The 26,906-nt window shown below is 30.8% G+C and overlaps 2 protein-coding genes across 3 annotated transcripts; one reads left to right on the forward strand and one right to left on the reverse strand.

Annotated features, from left to right (window-relative positions):
- Nucleotides 1–871: 871 nt before the first annotated feature.
- Nucleotides 872–11,736, reverse strand: LOC116841582 (lysine-specific demethylase 4C-like). Of its 2 annotated transcripts, none has more exons than XM_032809673.1 (11): nt 11,570–11,736; nt 9,607–10,400; nt 9,311–9,516; nt 8,848–9,203; nt 6,368–8,754; nt 6,096–6,278; nt 5,718–6,017; nt 5,263–5,451; nt 5,021–5,134; nt 4,830–4,922; nt 872–4,689 (listed from the first exon to the last, which is right to left on the reverse strand). In XM_032809673.1, exons 2-11 carry the CDS (start codon nt 10,381–10,383, stop codon nt 4,621–4,623), a joined length of 4,674 nt encoding a protein of 1,557 aa, XP_032665564.1. In that variant the 5' UTR covers nt 10,384–10,400; nt 11,570–11,736; the 3' UTR covers nt 872–4,620. The 2 variants fall into 2 exon arrangements, with proteins under 2 accessions (XP_032665564.1, XP_032665563.1); XM_032809672.1 differs by lacking the exon at nt 11,570–11,736 and adding an exon at nt 10,895–11,558.
- A 2,681-nt stretch (nt 11,737–14,417) lies between these two features.
- On the forward strand, nt 14,418–25,260 carry LOC116841667 (ATP-binding cassette sub-family G member 1-like). Its single transcript, XM_032809893.1, has 11 exons — nt 14,418–14,537; nt 15,040–15,602; nt 18,808–18,925; nt 21,638–21,821; nt 22,225–22,370; nt 22,462–22,700; nt 22,917–23,179; nt 23,365–23,533; nt 23,953–24,209; nt 24,433–24,587; nt 24,812–25,260. Exons 2-11 carry the CDS (start codon nt 15,455–15,457, stop codon nt 25,002–25,004), a joined length of 1,872 nt encoding a protein of 623 aa, XP_032665784.1. The 5' UTR covers nt 14,418–14,537; nt 15,040–15,454; the 3' UTR covers nt 25,005–25,260.
- Nucleotides 25,261–26,906: the final 1,646 nt, after the last annotated feature.

The following is a 26,906-nucleotide window of genomic DNA, read 5'->3' on the forward strand; positions in this document are numbered from 1 at the left end:
CAAAATTATCTATAAAAATGTAAATGTTTTGTTAAATAAAATTATATTATTTGTACAATACGTAATATGAATATGATCCTTTCTCCAAGAGAATATAGCTAATCTTATATTTTGCAGAACTTCCTGGGAAACAAAGCAGAAATATTAGAGATTGCCGATTTTGCTTTCAAAAAGTGATTATTACACGTCTTATTTTTACACTGGTTTTTCTTTGAAGTTATATTTAATATGATCAGAAAATGATCAGAAAATACAAAAAATTATTGAATAGACATATATATAGTTTAATTTTCTTTATTTCATATTATATATGTTACTTTTACAATTTTGATACACATATACAAATCTTTATATAATTCCAAAGATGACGTAATTCTATTGTTAACTCAACTATTTAAATCCCCAATTATATCTACTATAAGATGTGAAATTTGAAGTTTTGCTGATAATTGCTTTTAATTGAAGAAAACTTATGATATTATTTATATGTGTATTTTGATAATACATTTTAATAATAAATTTACTAGTAACATACAATTATATTATCTAGATAACACAAGTCTCAAAAACATTCAGGATGCTTTGACAAGTGTCCTAAGACGTCTTCATACGCGATAATCTCAGAACGTTTTGTGCAATCTGGATATAATGTTTTTGAAAACTTTATAGTACTGTTTTACAAAAAATAAAAGATAATTGATATATTCAAATGCATCTTTAGTTAATAATGTACAGATATAATACACATATTGCTTTCTCGATTCAATTTTTGATCTCGTGGAATTTCTTCTATCTTTTGTAAACTTGTATCTTAGCAAATCTTCAGGATAGCGAAATTTTTACTATTAGGAATTTTATAGTAACTGGGAGAAATTATAATTAAAGAGTGCTAAATCTAAAGTATATGACCTATAAGGCAAATGGAATCAGTATTGAGTGGTCATAAACTCAGTCAAATAATAAAGCAAACGTTTAAATTCAATCAATTTTTGTTTCAAATCGCTATAACATCATAAATGGAGTGATTATCCATCAAGCACAATTATATAATATAATATAAGTAACAATATAATATATTATATAATTATATTATATTATATTATATAAATAACAATTATATAACTTAATTATAATTTTTGTTAGTTATAATTGTTAGTTATAATTTCTCACTCAAAAATATAACTGTTATATACTGTTATAATGCGTGTGTTATATAAGTTATATTGTTAAGTGGAAAATTATAATTAACAGTTATACAACTATTATTTGGTGTTTGCTAGGTAATGATTATATCGATCTACGCTTTCGATCGGCTAGCGCTGCAGCAAAATGTAGATATATGTCATGGCGCAACTTGTAAACGAAATGCAAAACGCAGCTATTATTTCCGGAAAGTTATTTTGCACTGTACGCAACGACACGTAGCGAATCCGGCTCGCTACGATATAAAAATATTGAACGAAAAACCGAAAAACATGTTATAAAAATAAAAGTGCATCTGAAATATCTTGTACGTTAAATGTCAAAAGAATGATATCAATGTGCATAAAATGATGAATCGAATTGTTAGTTTACTCTGTAATTGACCCATTATTACTCTGTTATGACTCATTATTACATAATTTACAACAATAACTCGTATTAAGATTATAAGTAAATTGGACACAAAACAATATGTTTGTACAGCTTTCGCTTTGTATCATGTGATATATGTTTTGCATACATATTGTTATATAAAGATTCGTTCAGCGTTAGAATTAGAATTTAGCGTGTTAATATTGTGACCAGTTCCTCTCATTGGTTAGTTATATCTTCATTTTTAAATGCTAATTATATTCGGTACATTTTTTGTCAAGTATTGTTACATTAGACAATTAAAATCCATAGATTGTCATTAGACGACAACGGAGGCACCCCCACTAGCACGAGTTCATCCGACAACCCAAGAAACTCATTGATAAAAAGCTCACTTAGTAATTATCACCAGTTTATCATTTAAAGACACTGTTTGATGGCAGATGATAAACACACACTATTAATTGTGACTCGAGATTTACACAAAATTTACTTTGTATGCGTACATTGTACTATATATCTGGACATTATTTTTATATGTAGACGTCGATTCTAATTGTATAATATTTATAAAACACTAAAGAGGATTACTCAGTGGCCAAAGAACTGTTGATGTTATTTTTGCTACACAATACATAAAAAATTATACTAATAACTTCGGTAGGAATTTTACTTGCCGTTTAGTTTTGTGTTTAAATATATTTTCAGAAATGCTATATTTTATTATTTGAAATAAATATTACCATCACATACCACTGTCTTCCGTTACTTTTCATTTGTCGCTATTACGAATGTATTTTTATCTGAAACTACGATTGACCTTCTAAAGTAATTAAACTATAGACATAAGTAACGATGAACAATGGTATATTTTGTACTATACTTTGAGCAATAAGTAATATATTTTATATAAATTAGTGAAAATTAATTTGTGAACGAGTGGTTATTTGTTTTACAATTTCTTTATTTCTAATATATGATCTCCTCTTTAGAGTTTACAGTAAAATTTATGTTCAGTAAAAGCTTTTAAGCAATTACTGTAACAGAAACGAAAAATTTGCTTTACAATACTACGGATATTTATAAGTTACATTGAACTTAATCAGGATTCATGTGCGATGATACAAGTATTTACTGTTTTCGTAATTAAATTTACTATATATGTGTTTAATATAACAAGCATTGCCTACAGAATTATATTTATGTCTATTTAATAATAATAGTGATAATAATCACATCGCAGTCTTGTTAACTTGTATATATTTACTTAGAATATTCTTGGTTGTGTTCATAATTTTTTTCTTATGCAAATACTATAAACATAGATACTATATGCAAAACTAATATCGCGATTACTGCAATTACTGTGAAAAAAAAGTAATACTGTATTTGTAGCTAGCATGCTCTTTCTTTCTATTTTTCTCTCTGTATAGCTTTAAGTATTAAAACAGATTAAAAATAGCGACTAGAAATAAAATTAATGAAAGACTCAAGTGCATATACGATTTTCCAAGTTGTATGCCTATTTCAGTTATAAATTATATATTGTAAACTAATATATTTTTATATTAAGTTAATCAAAATATTCGTTCATCTTTTTTGTTTTATTAGCGCATTTAAATTCATGTAGGAAAAAACGGACGAATTTTTCGATGAACTTAATATATGTATATATACATATATTGGATATATGTATATAATATACATACATATATTGGATGTATGTATGTAATATACATACATATATTGGATATATGTATGTAATATACACGCATACATATATTTTTTGTTATAATGTATATATGTATACATTGTATATATATACATATACACGTTAATATAAAATTGCATATGTCGTATCTATATCGTATTTACATCATTGTAAATAATGAAGATTAAAATAACTCGAGAAAATATTGTAGATAATGTATAACTATTTTTATAATCTCTTTGCAGTTTACCGTTTCCCTTTACTTTACACTTTACGTAATAATAATCATAAATAACTAGCTTTATCTTGTTTGTCAATGTTCAAATATTTTCTAATCAATTAGACATGCGTATATATGAATAGGGATTGCATATTTATATTTTGATTTTATACAAAATTATATTAGTGAAAATGGTAAGCTGCTTATCGAAATTCAATTAATTGCATAATATCTCGAGTCATTTGTAAGCAACTATTGAACCTTCTTTAATAATATTTCGATATATTTAAAATCTTTTTATCAGTAGGTTCAATCGTATGTATCTGAATAATATTTAAATATCTTATCTTGATGAACACAAATATTTGTAACACACAAATTACGATATTACATTTATTTACATATATTCTTAAAACGGAATAAAATTCTATATGCACATGATTGCTTAATTGTCAAAATTACGTAATATAATTTACTACGGAAACCAACATACATAAGTATTTCTCATATATTTAAAAAATATGTTACTTGCGCATTGCTATGTTCCTGTAAATTGCTGTAATATTAATCGTTCTTTTCTGGTTTATATAATTCAATAGATATAAGACAATAAACATTTCACCAAATATGGAACATTTTAATAGCAAAGTTTAACTATTAAGTAACATTGATATTAGCATTTATTGAAATCAAAAGATTTTTGTGAAGTTTTATCAATATAACTTACTATTATACATGTATACATACAATTATGATACCTATCACACTGATAAAATGGTATGACAATATATGGAATACATTACACAAATTATTATGCGAACAAAATACTGCAAATTAATAATTTAAATAAAACAGACAGTGATCATTTCTTCATCGTTCAAAATATCAATTAACTAAAATAAAAATTATCAAATGTAAGAAAAACATAGTCTGATCAGTTCTCGGTGCTGAATATACTCAAGAAGGACTAATCGCGAATACTAAATATATTTCTTGAATTTTATAGTGTACATAATATTTACAATAACTTTATGCTTTGTAGTTTTCTGTAGTTTTATTATTATTTACATCCGATTATTTCTGGTTATTCGTAAGTTTTCGATTGTTTCACTTTTCATTGTGTCTCTGTTTCATCCTCCGTGCCATAAAGATGATCCCGGTGCTTCATTTCAGTTGCAATAGACTTTAATAAATCAACGGAAAAACAGAGAAATAAATGTAAGAATAACGTAAAAAACTAACGAAAGATTAATTCATAAAGTAAACAAAATAAGCCACTTTAATTAATGTTACATTGTAACATTACTTTTAGATTGAACTCACCAATCGAGAACGCACTCTTTTTGGCATATCTTCTTGCAAACTGTATATCTCGTTGCGTGTTAAAGTGAGCTCGGAGTTATCTTCAAAAGTTACCTAAAAAAATAATATTATAAATATACATGCGTACGTATTGTCTATGAGGAATGCATGATATCAAATTACATTTTTCTTTTTATATAATAAGTACTTACTGTAAACATTAGTCGGTGATTTGTACCTTCGAAGATAGCATCATACGTTTGGCCATCTGTCCAATTTACGGTCACTGGAGCTCCGAGCGGAGGTGTGTTTCCAGGGTCATAATTCTAATTACATTTCAGAAATTATATAAAGCATATGCGCCAAATACAATATATCTATATATGAATTTCATTTTCAAACAATAAAGATTCATTGAATTAATTGATAAAGTAAATTGTATAAAAACACTCACAGTTACATCTGATGGATACAGATCATCACTAAAGCTATTGTCGCTAAACGTAACCATATAGAATGTTTTGACCTGGATAGATTTCACTTTAGCTTTATAATATCGGAAATTACGATGTTTTGCCCATACAGTTTCTTCCAGAAGTATTGGAATTTTTTCTTTACCATTGCCGTGTCCGTTACATGTTACCTGGATGATACATACGTTACAAATATTAACGTTTGTATGTGTATACGTATTTGCACGTTCATATAATGTTATGTTTTAAGACTGTGGAATTTTAACTCTTATAATCCGGGCGGTTTCTTGGACGACTTTTTTAGTCTTCGAACTAGAACTTTTTCGTACATGCTAAAGATAGAGTAGACTAGCAAAAAATATAACACCTCCGCCAGACCATTAGAGCGGTTTCTTGAATTGTAAGGGTTGTATCTTATAAATAAACTATATCATACTTGAAGTTCCTGCGTGTTGTATGCTGGAATAGTGAATGTTGCACCCGCGACAAGTCCGCATGATGGATGAAACATGTTAGTACACTGATTACAAGTCAGACAAGCTCCACCTTGTCGTTCACAAAAGCAACATTTTTTGTGGCATGTATCTGCCATGATCGTCAATACATTGATGGGGTCTTTGTTGATAGCATCTTTGAAAGTAGCACCCGGTACCATAAGTGTACAAAGGATGTGCGCCCACCTGCTATCGCTGGTTCGTTTCATAGCACCGCCATACATTGGACATAAACAACACATCTGTCACGAAGTAATCAAAATTAGATACATAAATTTTGATAGATTTAAAAAAATGAGAAGAAAAAGAAATAAACATACCACATCATTTCTACCAGCTTTACATTTGTCACAAGCCCAATTGTGAATATCCGTGGGTAATACGGTTATACCGTAACAAGATGCATGGACAGTTACTTGACATTCTCTACATCGTAAAAGTTTCTCATTTTCTGGTTCCACAGCTTGTTCCTTGGAGTTGGCTGCGAAAAGATTGGCTGACACCTATGTAATATATATATATTAATGTTGTATTTTTGTAATTTATTGAGTATATTCAAATTAATCAATGTTTTTTATAAAAACTTTCTTACCCATATTGGTGTACTTTCGGGTAAAGTAGTTGATTTACAATATTTCCAATCAGGTGGCATTACTCTACTACTCCCGTTACTACACGAAGCAAAAGTAGCGCATACTGCGCAATGAGATATTTGAGCGCTCCAGTAATCATTGAACGCCCTCAACAGATCACTATTTGGGACGTTTGGATAAATCATGTCGGAAATATGTCCTGGTATCACCAACGTCGTTTGAACATTGCAGGATTGTAGTACATTGGCCTCTTGTATCAACGCGGATTGCTCCTTTGTAATTTCACTTGTTGTAGTAGTTGGTAATTTCTTCTTTTCCATCGTAATTTTTTTCGATTTTTCCTTAGATTTTCTCCTTACGGTGGTTACTTTTTTTGATTTCTGATTAGGTATTGATAAATATGGATTAATATTGTCCATTTGTTTTTCTAAATTTGGTAATTGTGTCTTATTGTCAGGTATACTTGAACACTCATTCTGATTACACTGGGCAAGATTAGCTACAACCGAGTTGACATCTGATGAGGACTCATTATTTAAATGTGTCGCATGTTGTGCAATATCATCTCTAACTGCTTCCAAGGAAATATTTATATAAGGCGGATCAACCAATACATCGATTGGCTTGTTTACTTGTATACCAACCGAAGTACTCGCAATATTCTTTTGAGACATGTTTGAAGATGTATTATTATTCATCTTGTTTATACTCTTTGCTGATGGTCTCTTACGCCCTCCCCTTTGCGACTTTTGACATGATTGATTTTTATATCCTTTTGACACGATAGTGGCTTTCGTATGCAAGTTCGGAGGAGTTGAGAAGTTCGCACTACTTAGCATATATGTTTTTTTAGAATTTACAGATGTTATCTGAGTGGGACTGTAAATCTTGTTCATAGGATGCGTTTGCACAGTCGATACATTTGCTGGCAGAATTAAGCTTGATACTGGAGAAGAAATACATATATTTTCTGGTTTACTCACTGCAGATATAGGAGCTATTCTAACAATGTTTGCTTGTTCATTGGTATTCAATGAGTTACTTCCCCAATTAATAAGTGCCTTGCAGCTACTCGAAGAATTTGGTTTTTTGGGCCTTATCTCAGCGAGATGGTTAAATGTTGGCCTATCAAACCTTGCCAAGCAATTATTGAAAACGGAATGTCCTGCATTAATCTTGTTAATAACAGTGCCAGCTGGTAATTGATAATTTCCTAACGGTGATTTAAAATTCACAGATTTTATAACGTCGCACCGTGACATACTTTCATTTTGCAAAATTGAAGGACCTTTACTATAAATTGGGTTCGTTAAAAACGACATACTCGGTACAGTTTTCGTTTCCTGCGTGGTCCACACCTTTGGTACATCAATAGTTGAGTATATATCTTTCTGGTTGGTAACAGAATTATCAACTTGTACTTGGGGTGTAACCCGTGATGCATCGTAAGCCGTTTTTAATACTCTTAACTTAGGTGCTTTTAATACATTTTTATAATTTGTACTCGTAGATGTATTTATATTATGCACAGTAGGTTTTACACTTTCACTCGGACAATCAGAGTTTGTACCTTTGTGTGCAACAGTACATACATTATGTATTATATTTGTTGCATTTCTGCTTACAGGTCGAATAGGAATATTTTTGATGTTCATTGTTGTACTAGTGGCTATTCTGTTCTCAACGGTATTGTTCATCAACTTCTCCATATTTTTGTCATCGCCGTGCGTCAGGTTTATCATTTGACCACTATTAGTGATATTTACGACAGTTTTATCTTTGACGTTTATCATGCTAACCTCATTACCAACAGAAATGATATTTCCAGGTAACATGTTGACTTTTCCTTGATTATTAGAGATATCCTTTATAGAACATCTTGGAATACAGATCTCTGGTAGTGTTACATTTTTACAGTCGGTCTCCGGAATATTGAAAGTTGAAGCATGACCAAAAGTTGATGCGCTATCTTGTTTGCGTTTACTTTTGGACACGTGTCTCGGTTTAATTTTTTTCTGCTCGTTATGCTTTGAATGCTTCTTTTTCTTCTTGACATGTTTATCATTACTTTCTGAAAAGTCGGTAAATTCTTCTATCTTCAAAGGATCATCTTTTTCTATAATAATGCTGTCGTTATAACTTCCTTGAAGCACTGGAATTTCATCGATATTTTCTTGGGACATATCTTCAAAGGAACCAGTCATGTCATCAACTTCAGTTTTTATCTCAAATTTAATTTCGCTCGTATTCTGTGTATTAACTTTGTTAGCTCGTTTCTTAGATTTTGATTCACGCTTCTCCTTATCTGGCACGCTTTGTTTTCTCTTTCTTTTCTTACTCTTCTTACGATTGTAACCATCGTCATAAACAGTTGCTTCATCAACATCTAAAAACGAGAATGTTTAATTAGTAAAAATATTTTAATGCAAACTACTATTCGCGTAAGGAAGAAAATACAAGAGTAAAAATAAAATTGTACCCATTTCTCCTGCTTTCAACCAAATATCTTCTAAAACTTCCATTTGTTGTTCATCAGGTGGTTCTTCAATTTCTTCCATTTCAAGATCTTGTAAGACTTTTTTAACATCCGGAGGAATATCTGCATAGCTTTCAAGTTCTTCCATATCAACATTAGGACTATTGACTCTAATACTCTTTTGCTTATGAATCATATGTCTCTTATTTTTAAGTGCTGCACTCAAATAGCTTTGTGGTAATTGACCATTGCTACTATTACTACATAGTAGATCCATTTGCGATGGCATTGGTGCAGCTGTTTGTCTGGGATCCTCAGGATGAGGTCCAATATCTTCACCACGCAACCATAATTCGTACCTTTAATACCAGAATTCATAATTATAACATCAGTAATATAAGACAAATATGTTGAGTTTTACAAATAATTACAAAGCTATTCATCAATTTCTAAATCAAGTGGTTACCTATCTGGTTGGAAACGCTTAACAAAAGTATCCATAGATATTTTGACCATGTCTTTGCTGCAAGTGCATTGTGTAGCTCTTTTTCCATATTCGACCCATCTAGGTGCTGCAAAATTAGTAGACTCGGCACAATTAAATCCATGATTAAAACCAGCATGATATCCATATGGAAATGTAATCATTATTTCCCCAGCCTCTTGTGTTATCTATGAAAATGAAAGTACATGAAACAGTTAAAAATAATTTGTAATATAAATTTAATTATATAAATTTTTAAGAATTTTTAATCAACTTACTTTGTTACACGGAATCGAATATTGTCTCAATATTTGAGGAGATATGAGAGACATCTTATGACGCAGAAAGGCTTGGCAGCTTTGATAACTCGAGGGGAAAAAACCACTGGCTAATCTTTCTAATCTACGTCCATGTTCTGGTGGTATAGCATACCATGTTTTTGGTGCGCCAAAATGTAAATAATTTATAGAATAAAGATCCATATCTTCTGTATGCCATGCAAATGTAGTCTTCCACATTCCAAAATACAAATAAGCTGTATTGACACCATCAATTGATATACCGTAATCTTTGTTAACATAATCTAAAATAGTCCCAAGATGATTGATATTCCATTCCTTTACATCTGGATCAGTCAAAGAACCAGATACATCTGCACCATATATCGGTGAAATGTATGTTATATTCTTCCAATATTTTCTTTCTAAATCTTCATAATCAAAGTGTCGTGGTGTACGATAACGATCAGAATTAGCTAATTTACAATACTCTTTGACAGTCATTGGTTTCTTTTGAATGTTAATTTGTTGATAAAGGCCTTGTTTGCCAGTGACAACTTGGCAGATTGGCGCTGGGATTGTGAGATTTAGATTATCTAATTCATAGCCTTCTTTTCTCGGAACCCATTCAGAAGGTGGTATTACTTTTGCTAAACCAGCCTTATGAGCTCCTTGGCTTTCCATATATTCAACATATCTCGAAAAGTCTTTGAACTCTTCGTACGTCGGTCTAAAGACCTGTATGCGAGGTATGCCTCTTGAATGGTTACTGGCCATTGCTGAATTTGTTACAACTAAAGATGAGAAAAATATATAATTATGAAAGTATTATGATATTATTACATAGAATAAACTTAATAGTTGCATATAAACAAAGGAAACATTTAAAAAGCAATTTGTAATTCTTATATTTAACTGATATATACTTTTTAGATAAATTTTTAAATATAGATAAATTTTTAGATTTTAAGTCTTGACTAATTCAGTTAATTAAATATTTTTAAATACAGTATGTAAAAATCACTATATATTTGTAATACAAATATATAAAGTTAATATCACTCTTATTAGAAGTAATTTTTGCAAAAAAATGTGTTTTAAAGATAACTATTAATACATTGTATCATACAAATTTAATTTCCTAACCTAAAAAACATTAATTTATTTTTTATAAAATGTTAAACAGAGCTATTTTAATTTTTAACGCTTTATTGTGACAAATCTTCGAATAAGTTTATTCTTATTCCAATATTTTTTAATTATTTTTCACATCTCAAATAAATCTTACCTTGTAGCAAAACTAATTTAAGGTTATGAATCATTAAGGTTAATGGATTTAATGTTGAAGATTTACAATATGTACGAAAAATATGATGTCAAACACATTTTCGATAAGGAAAAACTCCAGAAACATTCAAAATTTACAGGTCACACTATAATAATATAAAAAGTATAGTTGATTCGGGACACCCTGTATAGCGTCATTGATGCTCACGCGTCCAGCGACCATATCTTAAAACATGTCGCACAACAGTCATGCAATTCGCACACACAAAAAAAAGGGAAATTAACAGTAAGTGCATAAAATCGCTTGGTTACGCGAAAAGACGTACCGTATGATTTTTCTGATAATATGCTCGAAATGATTTAGCTAAAATAGGTTCAATGTTTTTGGAACGAAGCACGCGGAGGAGTTCGTAAACAAAATGGTAGTGATCTATTGTTATAAGACTCGCCTTAAACTGTACTTAGTAACTAATCGTCTGACGCAATCAACAATCGATTAGGTTGTATCATTGGCGAATTCCCGTGAAATTTTCCGACGCGAGTGATACGACGATGGATTATCAGACAACCAGCAACAGAGACGCTTGGTCATCAAAGTTCAGAGAGGAACGCCGAAGGAGATTAATCATGTTTGCGGAATAGCATTTCATACACATGCGAAAACCTATTTACTTACGTCACAAAACGCAAAGCAAGATCACCTCTCCTGTTTCTGTATCATGTTCCACGAGATCTCACGTTCGCCGGACACTTCTATGATTTGATCAGGTTGACACCATACACCATATACGCATACAACCACGGTGCTTATGATCCGCGCGTCGTTGATCGTGTGCTAAAGCGAAGATGGCGTTAGCAACGTAGGTATAGTCCCTTGTGCGCAACGACGGAAGCTCAATTTCTGCCATACTTAAAATTGGCCACACACACTTTTCGTAATAGTAACCGTAAAGACCAAATCACACTAGCGATTGGCGATTGATAATTGACGATTGAAGATTTGACCAATTGAAACAAACAAGCCAAGGTTGAAGCTCGTTGATTCGTCAAAATCTAATCTTCAATCGTCAATTTGAGTGTTACGTGGCAAATCCATAGTATCCATCGGATTGGTAATCCGATTAACCTAGAGAACTTTCTAGACAATTTACATCACTATGATTAATCCGATTAAAAATTCGATTGCTACACGTAAACACTCTTTGTGACTAGATTTTGACTTTAAAGGCCAGACTTTAAAGACTTAAAGGCAAATCATACTAGCGATTGGCGATTGACGATTGACAGTTAAAGATTAGATTTTAACGAATCAACAAGCTTCAGCCTTGGCTTACTTTGTTCCAATTGGTCAAGTTCCAATCTTCAATCGTCAATCATCTATCGCCAATCGTTAGTGTGATTTGACCTTAAGGCCTTTAAGGCCAAATCACACTAGCGATTGGCGATTGACAATTAACAATTAAAGATTAGATTTTAACAAATCAATAAGCTTCAGCCTTGGCTTGCTTTGTTCCAATTGGTCAAGTTCCAATCTTCAATCGTCAATCATCTATCGCCAATCGTTAGTGTGATTTGACCTTAAGGCCTTTAAGGCCAAATCACACTAGCGATTGGCGATTGACAATTAACAATTAAAGATTAGATTTTAACAAATCAATAAGCTTCAGCCTTGGCTTGCTTTGTTCCAATTGGTCAAGTTCCAATCTTCAATCGTCAATCATCTATTGCCAATCATTAGTGTGATTTGGCCTTAAGACGTAACGTAAGAATTGACCAATCATGTTGAGAATCGTCGAATTGTAAGGGCCGTGACACATAGAAAAACTTAAGCAGTAAGACGTAAGCAGTAAGCAAATTGACCAATCACAATCATTGATTCTTCTTACGGTCCAAAAATCAACGACTGTGATTGGCTGATTGGCTTACTGCTTACGTCTTACTGCTTAAGTTTTTCTATGTCACCAACTTTACGGTTAAAATTTTTCTACGTGCAAAGGCCCTTATACTCCCTCGCGCACAAATTTCCGTTACCGTAGACGTAAAGGTCGTTCTACATTAGTTGCTAGTCAATTGCAACTCTTGTTGCGACAGCCAATCAGAAGCATCAATAGCACCATTGATGCTTCTGATTGGCTGTCGCAATAAGAATTGCGTCTGCTTGCGATCGGCTTGCAACTAATGTAGAACGACCTTGAAAGGACGCTACATTGGAAATAAGTAGTAAGAAGTAGGAAGTAAGAGTAAGAAATTGACCAACCACAGTCGAATGTGAGAAGAATAATCAACTATGATTGGTTAATTTTTATTCTTAAGCCAGCGGCACACGATGCTTGTTTTCGTGTTGGATTGCTTGCTGGATGGAAATACTCTATTCTGATTAGTCCGTCTTCAGAAATGCACCAATCAGAATAGAGTATTTCAATCCAGCAAGCAATTCAGCACGAAAACAAGCATCGTGTGCCGCTGGCTTTACTTCCTACTTCTTATGGCTCCTGCACACAGTACGCGGTAACTCTTGTCGCGCGACGGAAATCCGCGCGACAGCTAATCAATATGTTGTTTTTCCGTAAGAGCTAGCAGATTATTACGGAAAACAGCATATTGATTGGCTGTCGAGCGAACTTCCGCCGCGCGGCAAGCATTACTGCGTCCTGTGTGCAAGAGCCATTACTGCTTATTTCCAATAGCTTGGTTTACATCGTACACTTGATACGCATACTAAATAATAACTTTCTATTAGATAATCTTAATATCGACAATGCATATCAATGGCAACGCATTCAATTAATACAATACGTTTTGTTGATGAGTATTATACCAGCTTAATATACCGTTGTTTATATACATCGTCGATATTAAAATTATCTAATAGAAAATTACTATTTAATACGCGTATCAAGTGCACGATGTAAACTAAGCCAATGTATACGTCCCTTAAGACGTAAACTTAAAACGGGTTCTACAATAGAAATCGTAGAGTCGTAAGTCGTAAAAATTGACAAATCACGGTCGATTATTCTTTTCATACTCGATCGTGATTGGTCAATTTCTACAATTTACGACTCTACGATTTCTATTGTAGACCCCGCTTTAAGCTGAAGAGTTAATTAGGATATTGCTTTATCTTTACATACTCTAGAAGAAAATAGAAATAATAGTGTAATTAGAACTAAGGCCTGGTCTTTACAATAGGGTTGTGTTCTTTTATTCGCAACAGATGCAGCCGATGTCATTCTATCTTTGTTTCACATTCGGTAAAATCGAAGGATAACATGACATCGGCTGCATCTGTTGCGAATAAAAGAACGCAGCCTAGGTGTTGTAGCTGTAAACCGTAAGAATTAGCCAATCATCTATGACATAGGTACTTCCGCTTTGTTCTTTTTTAATGGCGGCTGACGACACGACTTTCATTTAAGGTACTCTACTTGTTACATGGTGGGGAACGCATGCGTTGCGGTAGTTCTCATCGTCTTTCAGTAGCGAGGCAGATTTAAATTTTCTTCATTTGTCACGTACGAACTTTCTCCGAGTTGATATCTTTGAATACACTTCCGAAATGACCAACCTTGTGACCTTTCAACTCCTTTTCGGATGGCCTACGGGTATTTTTGCCAAAGATTGCACGAAATTATAAGTTAATGGTGATAAAATATTTATTTGTTTACTAACTGTTTAATTTTTATCGAAATTTTGCTCCAAAATGATGATTGTGGCATTTATTTACGAGTAGTTAGTTTGCCATATTATAATCTTCGAGTTATTGCAGAGAAATTTTTTAATCATTCGTTTTCTACTAAGAAATAAAATAAAGCACAAAGATGAATGAACAACGAGAAAAGGAATAAAATGCATTAGCATATCGCATCATAAATTTGTCATCGTCAAAGTTATTTGATCGATTATCTTTAATTTTCTTTTACTTTTTTTTTTCTTATGAAATTATCTTTGCACCAAGAGAAGGTTATTTTAGTACAAAAAGTCTAGTTTCTCACGTTTTCTTAATAAAGTCTGACTCTATTTAGTATTTTTCTCATATAAAATCCAGTCAAGATTAATGTTTAGTGAAATTTTCATATTAAAAGAGAAATAGTAGCATAGGATAACAGGAGAAATTTTCATGTCTTATCGTCGATCTTATTTCAGATAATCAAGAGTACATCCCGATAACGCGTGTCATGATAACGTGTGTCAATTCTTCATTAAATTATTACTGTAAACTTTGAACGGTGCTCCACAGTTACCGTTCACGATAGTTGAGAAAGGAAGCGTTCACATCGATTGAGCATCGAATTAGTTGCGTAAAATACAACGGCATCGTGATATATGCGACACGCGGAAAAAGGAAAACACGTATACTAAGCTTCGAATACGGTAACGCTTCATACCACTCAGTGAGTGCGCGCTTGTCGTCGTGATAAAGGCGCGTAGAATCGAACGAGAGTTATCTATCGTCAGACGGAAAGAAAGGAGGATATGAATTGTACGGGAACTCAACGAATTGGCATACGTGAGCCGAGCGAGGAACGCGCAGACACTGCGTTCGAAACTCAGAGCAACCATGAGCTCGCAGACATCGGTGGAGAAGTGGTGTAATCAGCAACAGCACACGAATATGGAATACACGACGACGACGTGCACCGAGAAGTTGCTTTACTTGCTCTTCGAGGATATTTCGTACAGCGTTCGGAAGAATATTCTAACAAGAGGTAATTAGATGTGAAATAATATACAAAATTCTCATAGAGATACAATGATTACATAGAAGAAGTGTTAGTTTGTGTAGTTGAGTGGGGATCGGGTGAAAAACTCGTTGACGAGAGATAACATCTTTGTTATTGCCGGAAACCTCTGTTCACTCTACCGAAAACATTTCTCTGCATTTTATGCACTTTATGTGCGTTAAAATTCAGTTGAGATAACTGAAAACAAATTAGAAATCTCCTACGGCAATCTTTCTATTTCTACAATTGCGACATGCAACCTTTCTTTTTTACCTATTTTTCCTCGTGATTTTGTCACATTAATTTTACGGCTTATCGCTGTTAAAGAAAAGTTTTCGGAATATTTCACAAACGTGCTCGATCGATCACAAATATCATTATATAGACATAATCTTTTATTTCCACGTATTCTTCAAGAATTTTGGACATAAGCTTTCTCGCTTTTGACGTCGTTAATTAAGATGGCTAAATACACATGAATCTTAAAAGACATTTGGAGAATCATACTGAATTAATTCTATTGACATTTCCATATAACTTGAATCAAATATATATAAGAAAAAGTAAGGTAAATGTACCAATCTCCGGATATTGTTATTACTTTTATATTTGAATATGAATATTTCAACTTTCAACATACATACCCAGATAGCCAAACCTGCGCGAACAGATTTCGAGCAGAGCTTGCTATCAACTTTTGATGGCAAATAGATAACAAATTTGATGCAGGATCTATTATATCAAATCTTGTTGCCAAATTGTCGCCAGATATGCGGCAGAGCTTATTGTCGGATTTTTGCTGCAAATTTGGCACCAATTGCCCGACAGCAAGATCTGTCGCCAAAACCGTAGCCTAATGTAGACACAGATAGCTATGGTTTTGCTATGGGTTTTTTATCAAATTTGCTGTCAATCTGCGCGTAGTCTGCGTTCAATTTGCTTACTGGGTCCAGGCATTGGGACATTTACCTTAACATCAAGATATAAATATATTTGCTGAAAAAAGTAAAAGGAGAGAGATACTAAATGAAGTATTTAGTGCTTAGTAATTTATTAAGTAGTATAAATATTTGTAGAAATAATTCTTTTGCTATTTTGAACAATGTAAATCACAGTAAATGAAAGGTATAAATTATACATAAAATATAAACAAATAAACAAAAACTTTACACATACAAATAATTTTTCTTCATTATTTGATAAAAAGCAAAAGTAAATTAGATGCATGAGTATATAAAAATTATTTTATAACATTATATCCTAGATAGCACAGAGATTTCGAAAAGGATGTAGTCGTATGTCACCAATTCTGAGCTCATTTTTAGGTGCAAAAAGAATTATTTTTACTGAACTGAATTCTGAAGAATTTTTTGCATCTAAAAATGAACTCAGAATTTTGGTGACATACGACTGAATTCTTTTTGATTTTTTTTTTAATTCTCTGTGCTATCTGAGGTAATACTGTATTTAATATCAGTTTTGTGTGCTCTATTTTGGCAATAAGATAACCTGGTATAAGATAAACATAATAATTATAATATGAATAAAACTAATTTATAAACTTGTTATTATTATTGATACAATTTTATATTTGATTTGTAGATTTATTCATTTTATGAAGGAGGAAATAATTTTTAGTAATTTCTAGTAATACATTTATAAAAATATGTATAAATATGTATAAATATTTTTAATCAAATCATAACATAATTTAATTCCAGAGAGAGTAACTATTGCATTTTAATTGTTACAACCAATTATTTTTCACTAAAAGCTTCATTTATATATTAAAAAATATAATAATAATAATAAATTTTATTCTTACTTCATAAATATGAAAATTGTGATAAAAATTGATTGTTCAAAAAACAAGTAACTTTGTACAGAAATACAAAAACTCATTAATCTTTATCGCGATTACTTTAAAATCGATAAGATACGCTAGCTACTTATTGTTCAATTTCATTCCAAAGTGTAGCAAGATATGATGTATGTCTCACTAGTTTATCATTTGTATTCGATTATTATCAGAATATCATTTATTCGACTGTAGAAAATCAATTAAATAATAAATACAAATATTTCTTTTTATAAGTTCTCTTTTTATTAAAAAATTAAAAGTTTACATGCACACATTATATACATGTGCTTCTATTTGTTACTAAATGTGCATATGTTAAACGCAATTATATCATATGTTTTTATTTGATACTATTAGTTAAAAAAAAGTAACTATATACAGTTTACATATCTATATCGATAAGTTGATATCAAGAAAATGAAAATAGTTTGAATGAATGTCAATGATACTCGACTATACATATCTGTTACAAATGTGAAATGAATTGTCAATAAATTAATAAGAACCCAGATAGCCAACTGTCTGTGAGTTTGCTGTGTTGTCGACAACAAACTGGAACTAATTTAAATAAACTAGGAACAAGGTGAGACAGCATTATATGTGTCGTATTGAACTTACGTGAATTCTAATTCAAATAACTGCAAATTAAATTAGAAATTTCGTCATCTAAGTATAAGCAATCATGTTGTTGCATTCAGTAATGCATTCATTACATGTTAACAAATATACAGCAAACATTTAACAATATCCGCTGTACATTAATTTACTCAAAATGTTCAATCACCTTTGGCTATCTGGGAATGAACTATTATTAGTAAGAATTTTAGTGTTATTGTAACTTTCGAATATTTTACGCATTTAATTTTCAAAAGTTTTATCGTTCTCTCGCTAAACTAATTATAAACTAAACACTAATTCAGCTTAATGTAGACTCGGAATCATGACACTTTAAGAAACATGCTGATTGCGAAACAAGAATAGTGCACAAATTCAAAACATGGCACATAAATCAATCACAAATCACGAGTTAAATCGTAAGATACAAATCGCATTATTGCGATTTATAATCATTATGTGTATTTGAAAGCACTATCATTGCATACAAATGTATTTTGAGAATGTACTATGGATCATGTATTAAAAACTTTCGTTTTAGTATATAAATACTTTATTTTTTAGCTGTATAACGAGAATACAAGTTACATTTTTATCGCAAAATCATTATACTTTGTTACCTTTTTACAGTTATTCGAGACCATTTTTTGCATATCCATATGCTACTAAATTGCTTTCTTTGTAAATATCGATATATTATTTTATTTTCTTTAGATATAAGAAAATTGTTACGCAATCTTAATGGCGACTTTCGGCCGGGCGAACTTACAGCAATTATGGGTCTTTCGGGTGCTGGGAAATCTACCTTAATGGATATCTTAACAGGTTTCACGTGAGTATGCATTTTGCATTATGCTCTAAGATTTCTGGTAAATTTTATCTCGATGATGGACAGAAAAAAAATATTTTGGAGTAAAAAATCTTGCAGCTTAGTCTTTGAACTTTATGTAAAAATTATTAAAAAACGAGAGAACTCCAAAGATGTATATAAAAAATAAAAAAGGGGCTAGTAGGAGTTCAAGCACAGAAGTTTTAGTATAAAATATAAAACTATAAACTATAAAACCTGAGGATATAGGTGAAAGTTCCATATGTTGGGGAACCAAGTAATTTATTGAACATTAAAAATATAAAACATCAAATGTTTCGGTCCATCCGTGGACCCTCTTCAGTGTAACATTTAATTTTAAACAATAAAGTATCAAGAATTTTACAAGACCTCAAAATCGTTTGCAACTGAGACTGGGAGGAAAGAATTGTAAGACATAAAATTTGGGAAACGATGTCTGTGTCGAAACATGCCTTCACTGTCCGTAACAACAGCAGTTATTCGCAAAAGCACTTAATAGGGTGCAGCGGTCGTACTGTTTAACCGAAAACAAAATTTACGTAAAATTTTTAATTTAAAAGATAAAGCCGAATAAACGTTAATAACATTGTCGCAGATAATCTTCCGAGTCTCGGCATCAATACAAACAAACTGTTTATATATATTGCGAACAATTTTGAGGTCTTGTAAAAGACCTCATCCACGTGTAAAAAATCCATCCACGGATGGATCGACACGTTTGATGTTTTATACTTTTAATGTTCAATAAATTACTTGGTTTCCCAACATATGGAACTTTCACCTATATTCTTAGGTTTTATAGCCCTAAAACTTCTGTGCCTGAACTCTTATTAGCCCCTTTTTTATTTTTATTTTATGTAAAAAGAAATAGAAACTCGATCGTTTGAAATTGTTAACTATTTCTTCGTAGAAATACATCAAGGCAATTAACACAATTAGAAATATAAGTTTATACGTTCACGACTTTTGTAGATTTTTACTTGTTTTTATATTATTTCAGAATCCAACAATATAGTGGAAAAACAAAAAAAAAGTAATAGAAAGTTTTGTTGGCTTTATAACTAATTATAAATTGTATCAAAGTAATATGGATTTAGGAAAACATATTTTGTTAATGTTATTTATTATTTTTTTTTGCACAAAATCAACTATTGATTTGTATTTAAACTTTTTATTGTACATTGATAGTTTGTGTATTATTTCGTCCGTTTTTGTGTCATACAGCTTATGATTTCTTGAAAAGTTGCTATAAATATATAACATATATAGAATGATAATCAGGCTATATTTAGTATCATATCACCTATTGAGTGATATCTATTGAGATTTATATCAAGACAATCTTGAAATTAAGTAGATTATTCACATATAATTTATAATATCACATGTCTAGCGTTAGTTAGATCGTGTGAAAATTGCGAGATTTCTTCCGGGCATGGGGACTACAGTCGCGTCAGTCTTATCTTAATTAATCTATTCTTGTAAAGAATGCGATCAAAAGTACACTTGTCCGCATAGTATCGGTAGAAAATCGCGGTACATGTGCACCGCGCATACGGACCCGTTCAAGGTTTTCGCAAGTATACTTTTTGTGCCGAGTCAATATCAATGTCCATTGTTTAAGCGCATCTATCGCGATGGACAGTCTGTCGCGATGACCGTGATATTGTGTCTCATTGCATCACTAATCGTCGGTGATTTCGTCTCAAAAGATGAATCAACAGATATGAAATCAGACAATTAAAAAAGTCGTGAAAAGTGATGGACAATAACGACAAATATTTTGAACAGTACCATACTGTTTTATTACTTTTAATAAAATAAATGCGGCTATAAATTCATCGAACTTTTACAAACTCTTAACTCTTAACAATAAGTGTTTACTTTTATGAATTTGTGTTACGATTGTTTTTAGCGAGGTAAAAAAGATTGATCAAATAATTTTATTTGGTTGAAAAAGAAAAAAATAAGAATGTAGAAGATTATTGACGTATACGATAATCTTCTACATTTTTATTTTTTTCTTTTTCAACCAAATAAAATTATCTGATCAATCTTTTTTACTTCGCTAAAAACAATCGTAACACACATTCATAAAAGTAAACACTTATTGTTATATTAAGAGTTTGTAAAAGTTCGATGAATTTTTAGCCGCATTTATTTTATTAAAAGTAATGAGACAGTACATAGTACTGTTCAAAATATTTGTCGTCATTGTCCATCACTTTTTACGACTTCAAATAATTGTCTGATTTCATATCTGTTGATCTTTTGAGACGAAATCACCAACGATTTGATGAACTTTTGTAAATCATAATATATGCAGTAAGTTTAATCTTTTTTATTTATTTTAAGTTCTGCTGAAGCTTTTTATAAACCCAGTGCTAAAAGAAAATTATACTTTTAAAGTCATACATAAAGATTTATATCTTTTTTTATCCACATGAAATAAGATTAATAATCAATCAATGTCAATATAAGATTAGTAAGAAAATCGTTAATCTCGATGAATATCAAAATGAATCTAAAGATAATTGGTATACTTCAGTAAAGAAGAAACAGCAGGTGATAGACAGTAATGATAATCGCATTTTTTATTTGAATTAGTCAGCAATCAGTTATCAATATCTTACGTCCATTTTTAATTGATATATGATAAATATACATGTGTAATGCTTATATATCATATTTTAGAACAACTTCGGTCACTGGTAAAATCATGGTGAATGGACAGGAAAGGAATATGTCTGAATTTCGAAAATTGTCAGCTTATATAATGCAAGATGACTATTTGCAACCACTTTTAACGGTGCAAGAAGCAATGCTTGTTGCCGCGGATCTCAAACTAACATTAAAACATCATCAGAAATTAGAAAGGGTAGGTTTTATTGTTACTGTATATTAGGAATGTTTCGATAATGTTGAGTTGTGTGAATATATTATCTAATATAAGATGCATATACATACATGTCTCAACAATCATTTTACTCTTATAGAAATATCATACTAAGAATCATTGATAATTACTTATTATCCAGTATTTTTAATACTGAAAATAAGTAATTATCAATGATTCTTAGTATGATATTTCTATAAGGGTATGAGGACAATAACTTGTAATGTTACTAACAATATAATCAACTAATAATAAAATTAGGAAAATAATTAAATTTAATATTTATTAATATAATTCGTGTTATATATATAAGAAGAATACAGTGATATTTCCATGATTTGATATTTTAAAAATTATAAAAATTAAATTCTTTTTCATTTTACAGATCGATGAAATATTAACAGCAATGAGCCTCGATGAGTCTCGTTATACACGTACCGGCGAGCTTAGCGGAGGTCAAAAGAAAAGACTTGCTATTGCTCTTGAACTAATCAATAACCCGCCCATCATGTTCTTCGATGAACCAACAAGGTAAATCTCAACTGTTTATATTTCGACGGATGCCTATTATATTGTAATTTCACACAGCTCTTGATGTGATTCTTTTGATGTCTTTTTTCAGTGGTTTAGACAGTGTTACCTCAAAACAATGCATATCACTTTTGAAGCAGTTAGCAAAAGAAGGACGAACTATAATCTGCACGATTCATCAACCAAGCGCGACACTCTTAAATATGATAGACCACCTCTATGTAGTTGCTAATGGAAACTGTGTTTACACGGGCAGCACTCAAAATTTGGTAGCATATTTATGTAGCGTAGGCTTATACTGTCCGGAATATTACAATCCAGCTGATTATTGTAAGTTTTGTTTTTAGTTAATTTAAGTTCTTCTGTTTATCTTTTCTATTTTTTACTTGACAAATTATACGTGATAGACCCACTTAAAGAAATGGCAGTACAAAATCCAATAATTTATTAATGCAAGTAAATTTTGTTGCGAAAATTTGTATATTTTATAAAAATATTCGTATATTTTTCGAGCTTTATTTTAACTTTTCAAGTTTTTTTTCGTAGTGATGGAGATATGTAATGGAGATTACGGTACCCATGTACCGTCTAAACTGGTAGAATCAATCCAGAATGGTAAAAGTAATATGTGGAGATCGGATAAAACTTTCTACTTGAATAAAAAGATTATTACCTCGCAACAGCTTATTCCTATGAGATTATATTCTTTCGAAACGGAATTTAAACACACTCCACATTACTCTGCTAGTTCTTGGAAACAACTTCGCGTTCTTGTTAGAAGAAATGCAATTAGGCTGTTTCGCGATAAGGTAATATTCTTGTTCATTATTAGTTCTGTTTATTATGTTTGTTCATATATTTAACGATGTTTGATAATCTTGATTCTTCTTGTTAGATGTTACAATACCTAATCCATTAAACTATAAATATAATATTTATTCTGTGATAGTAGTAAAATAATAAGAATATAAAAAACAATATCTTCTTTCTATAGATCTTGACAATTTCAAGGATCTCAATGCATTTGACTATTGCTCTACTTGCTGGTACAATATATTTCAAAATTGGTCAAGACGCCGCTTATGCTTTAGACAATTTTAATTTATTATTCTTCAGCCTGATGTTTCTCATGTATAGCGCATTTAGCGCTACAATGGTCACGTGTAAGTTTATTATACTTTTAGTACAATTTAATCTTATGTACAAATATTTGAAAATATCTTTTACAATTTCTTATTATTAAATAACAAAATAAATCCATTATAAATTTATTATTGCAAACGTAATTAATCAATTTGTTCACTCTTAAAAACAAAAAGTAAAATATTTTATAATTGCAAACCCAATGATATTTTTCACATTCTGGTTATGACATGTAGTCTCATGTAAACATGTAGAGTTAATTTTGGTGAATTTATGAATGGAACATATCGATACATGTGCAAAACTTAAATAAATTAATATGTTTTATGATAAATTAATATAACGTGTTTTATGATGTATTTAATATTACAATTGATTTAACAGTTACATAACATGTTTAACTATAACATAACGTTAACTATTTTTATCGGTTTCATAGTTCCTTCAGAGTTGCCGATACTTATGCGTGAGCACTTTAACCGTTGGTACAAACTACGATGGTATTATCTAGCGAACAAGTTGACCGATTTTCCGGTCCAACTTACTGCCACGTTTCTTTATGCTCTTGTAGTGTATTATATGAGCGATCAGCTTCCTGAAGGCAGAAGATTCGGGCTGTTCGTGCTTATGTGTTTTGCTACTAGTTTGGTTGCTCAAGCGGCTGGACTTATTTTAGGATCTGGACTAAAAGTTCAAGTATGTATTTATTTATTTAAAGCTGTGTATATCGTTCCACATTCAGATTAAAAAGAGAGAGAGAGAAAGAGAGAGAGTCTTTTATTCTCAATACATAGAAATAATAAATCATATATTATCTTTCGACTTTCCTTTTGAGAGATTCAAATAAATCAAAGATTGAAAAATTAATTTTTGTAAAAACTATCTACTTTTAATATATATAAACTTACAAATATTATAGAATAGCGTGATTTTTGGACCATTTGCGATTTTGCCATTTGTGATATTTAGTGGATTCTTTGTGCATTTAAAAGATGCACATCCTTACTTACAATGGTTATTTCACACATCGTTTCTCAAATACGGATTTGAAGGAGTTATGATTGCAATTTATGGGTAAGGGTTTATTTTTAATTAGTAGTAGTATAAATATTAATTAAAAATCGATTTTGACATTCTTTATTGCGTTTTTTACGTACATCACGCACTCACGCGCGCACGTATTTGTGTTTTTTTTACATGTCCTAAAATTTCCAAACATTTTGCAATTTCTAAGACTAAGTTTTTAAATTACTATCACAATAAATGCTTGTATAAACTATAGATATTTATGATTACAGCTACAACAGGACAAAATTGAAGTGCTCTGCAGATTATTGTCATTTTGCTATTCCCGAAAAGCTTCTTACGGAAGTAGATATGAAGCATGTAGACTATTGGTTCAATATGACTGTGTTGATAGTGCTCTATATTGTCTTGGATATTGTTGCCTATATTATATTAAAAATAAGAGTTAAGAAACGCTTAACATAATGACACATAATATTTCATGATAAAATTGTACATCAATTTTACAATTTTGTACAAAAAAATGTCTCATAAGATCTCAAGGGGTCCATTTTCTAAGACTGATTTATTTTTGATAACATACGTAGTAAAATGTAGTAAAAAGAAGAATTTGCACACTTTATTCTTTTTATAATAAGTTTTAAAAGATAGAAATATTTAGAAAAAATATTTTAAATCGTATGTTTTTCTTTATATGAAAACAAAATAAGAATGTTATATATATATATATATATATATATATATATATATATGTTATATATATTTGTATATTATATATAAATACTTACATATTATCAGGGTTGGGAAGTAACTCGTTACTTGTAACAAAGTTACAGTTACATTTTTCAGTAACTGTAACTTAACTTCATTACTTTTTCCCACCTGTAACTATAACTTAACTTAGTTACTTATTTTTAGTAACTTGGAACTTTTTAAACAGTTACTTTAATAGTTACTTGGGGAACGTAAAATAAAATTAAAATTATATAGTAATCGTATATTAATTTAATAACCCAAATAGCACAGAGAATTAAAAAAGAATTAAAAAATACTTCAGTCGTATGTCACCAATTCTGAGTTCATTTTCAGATGCAAAAAGAATTCTTCAGAGTTTAGTGCAATGAAAAGAATTCTTTTTGCATCTAAGGGGGCATTACCGTTTCTCGGCCGAAAAAGGAGGCTATTTTTGCAAAATTTTTTTTCTCAGAAACTACGCAGCCGATTATTTTGAAACTTAGTACGCTAAATACTACATATTTTATTTGTATGTCAGAATTTTTATAAGTATGTACGCTGCAAAATATAAAAGTTATTGAAAAACACGTAAAACTGAAATGAGCGATTTTTGCTCCATGGCGCGCATATCTCATGACTCGTTAATCTGAAACAAGAAAGCCAAAAAGATTATTAAACTAGAGACATTCAGTTATCGCTGGAATTAGGGATTGTTGATCAAAACGGATTGTTTTTCAGCAAGTTGTAGGTATTTGAAAAAAAACATCCGAAAAATCGCCTTAAAAATCGCCTTAAAAATAGTTTTTCATTGAAAATAAATAGGAAAAGTTAATATATTTTAATTTCGCTAGTTCGGATGAAAATAGCACATGTTTTGAATATGTAGCTATAGGCAGAAGTCGATCGATTCAGCAGTTCGTCTCAAATCGTGCGCGCCAATTAGAGAAAAACGCGTTTAAAGTTTCGGATACTATTTAAATTTATATTTCTAGTACTTACGTAAGTTTTAACCTAATCAACGATTCCAGGCCCATAGAGCAAACACACCGAAGTCGTTCTTTTGTTACCTAGGGTTCATAGGACCTTCGTGTATGACCGAATATCTCATGAAATTTTAAACGGCTCGGAGAACCGGATTTGACCTGCGCGTCGCTTCGAATAATAGGCTGTAACTTACGCAATTTTTCAAATTTTTCGATGCGATAAGTAGGAATAGATTCTTAAAAATACATAGATTGCAGTTTAATAAAATGTAAAGAAAGAAAAATCGATTTTTTTGACCAGAGAAACAGTATTATTCCCTTAAAAATAAACTCAATATTGGTAATAACTTTCTTTTTAAATTCTCTATGCTATCTGGGAAATTTATCAATATATTTATGGAGCATGTGATTAAATTCTTTTAACTCTATAAGGTTATCATTACATTTTTATTATATTAAGTACAGATATGAAATTTGTTAAGTGGATTGACTAATTAATGTAATAGATATTAATTATAAAATTCAATTCTTAGATTTTAGTAAAGCTTAAAATGTAAGATTTTTGTATTTACAATAATAATTTACAATAATTTCAAGAAAGTAACTTAAAAGTAACGACTCGTTACTTTTAGAGTAACTATAACTGTAA

The sequence above is a fragment of the Odontomachus brunneus genome, unplaced genomic scaffold (assembly GCF_010583005.1).
Source record: "Odontomachus brunneus isolate Ranch 3 - 2012 unplaced genomic scaffold, Obru_v1 Obru_scaffold_017, whole genome shotgun sequence".
Lineage (NCBI taxonomy): Eukaryota > Metazoa > Arthropoda > Insecta > Hymenoptera > Formicidae > Odontomachus > Odontomachus brunneus.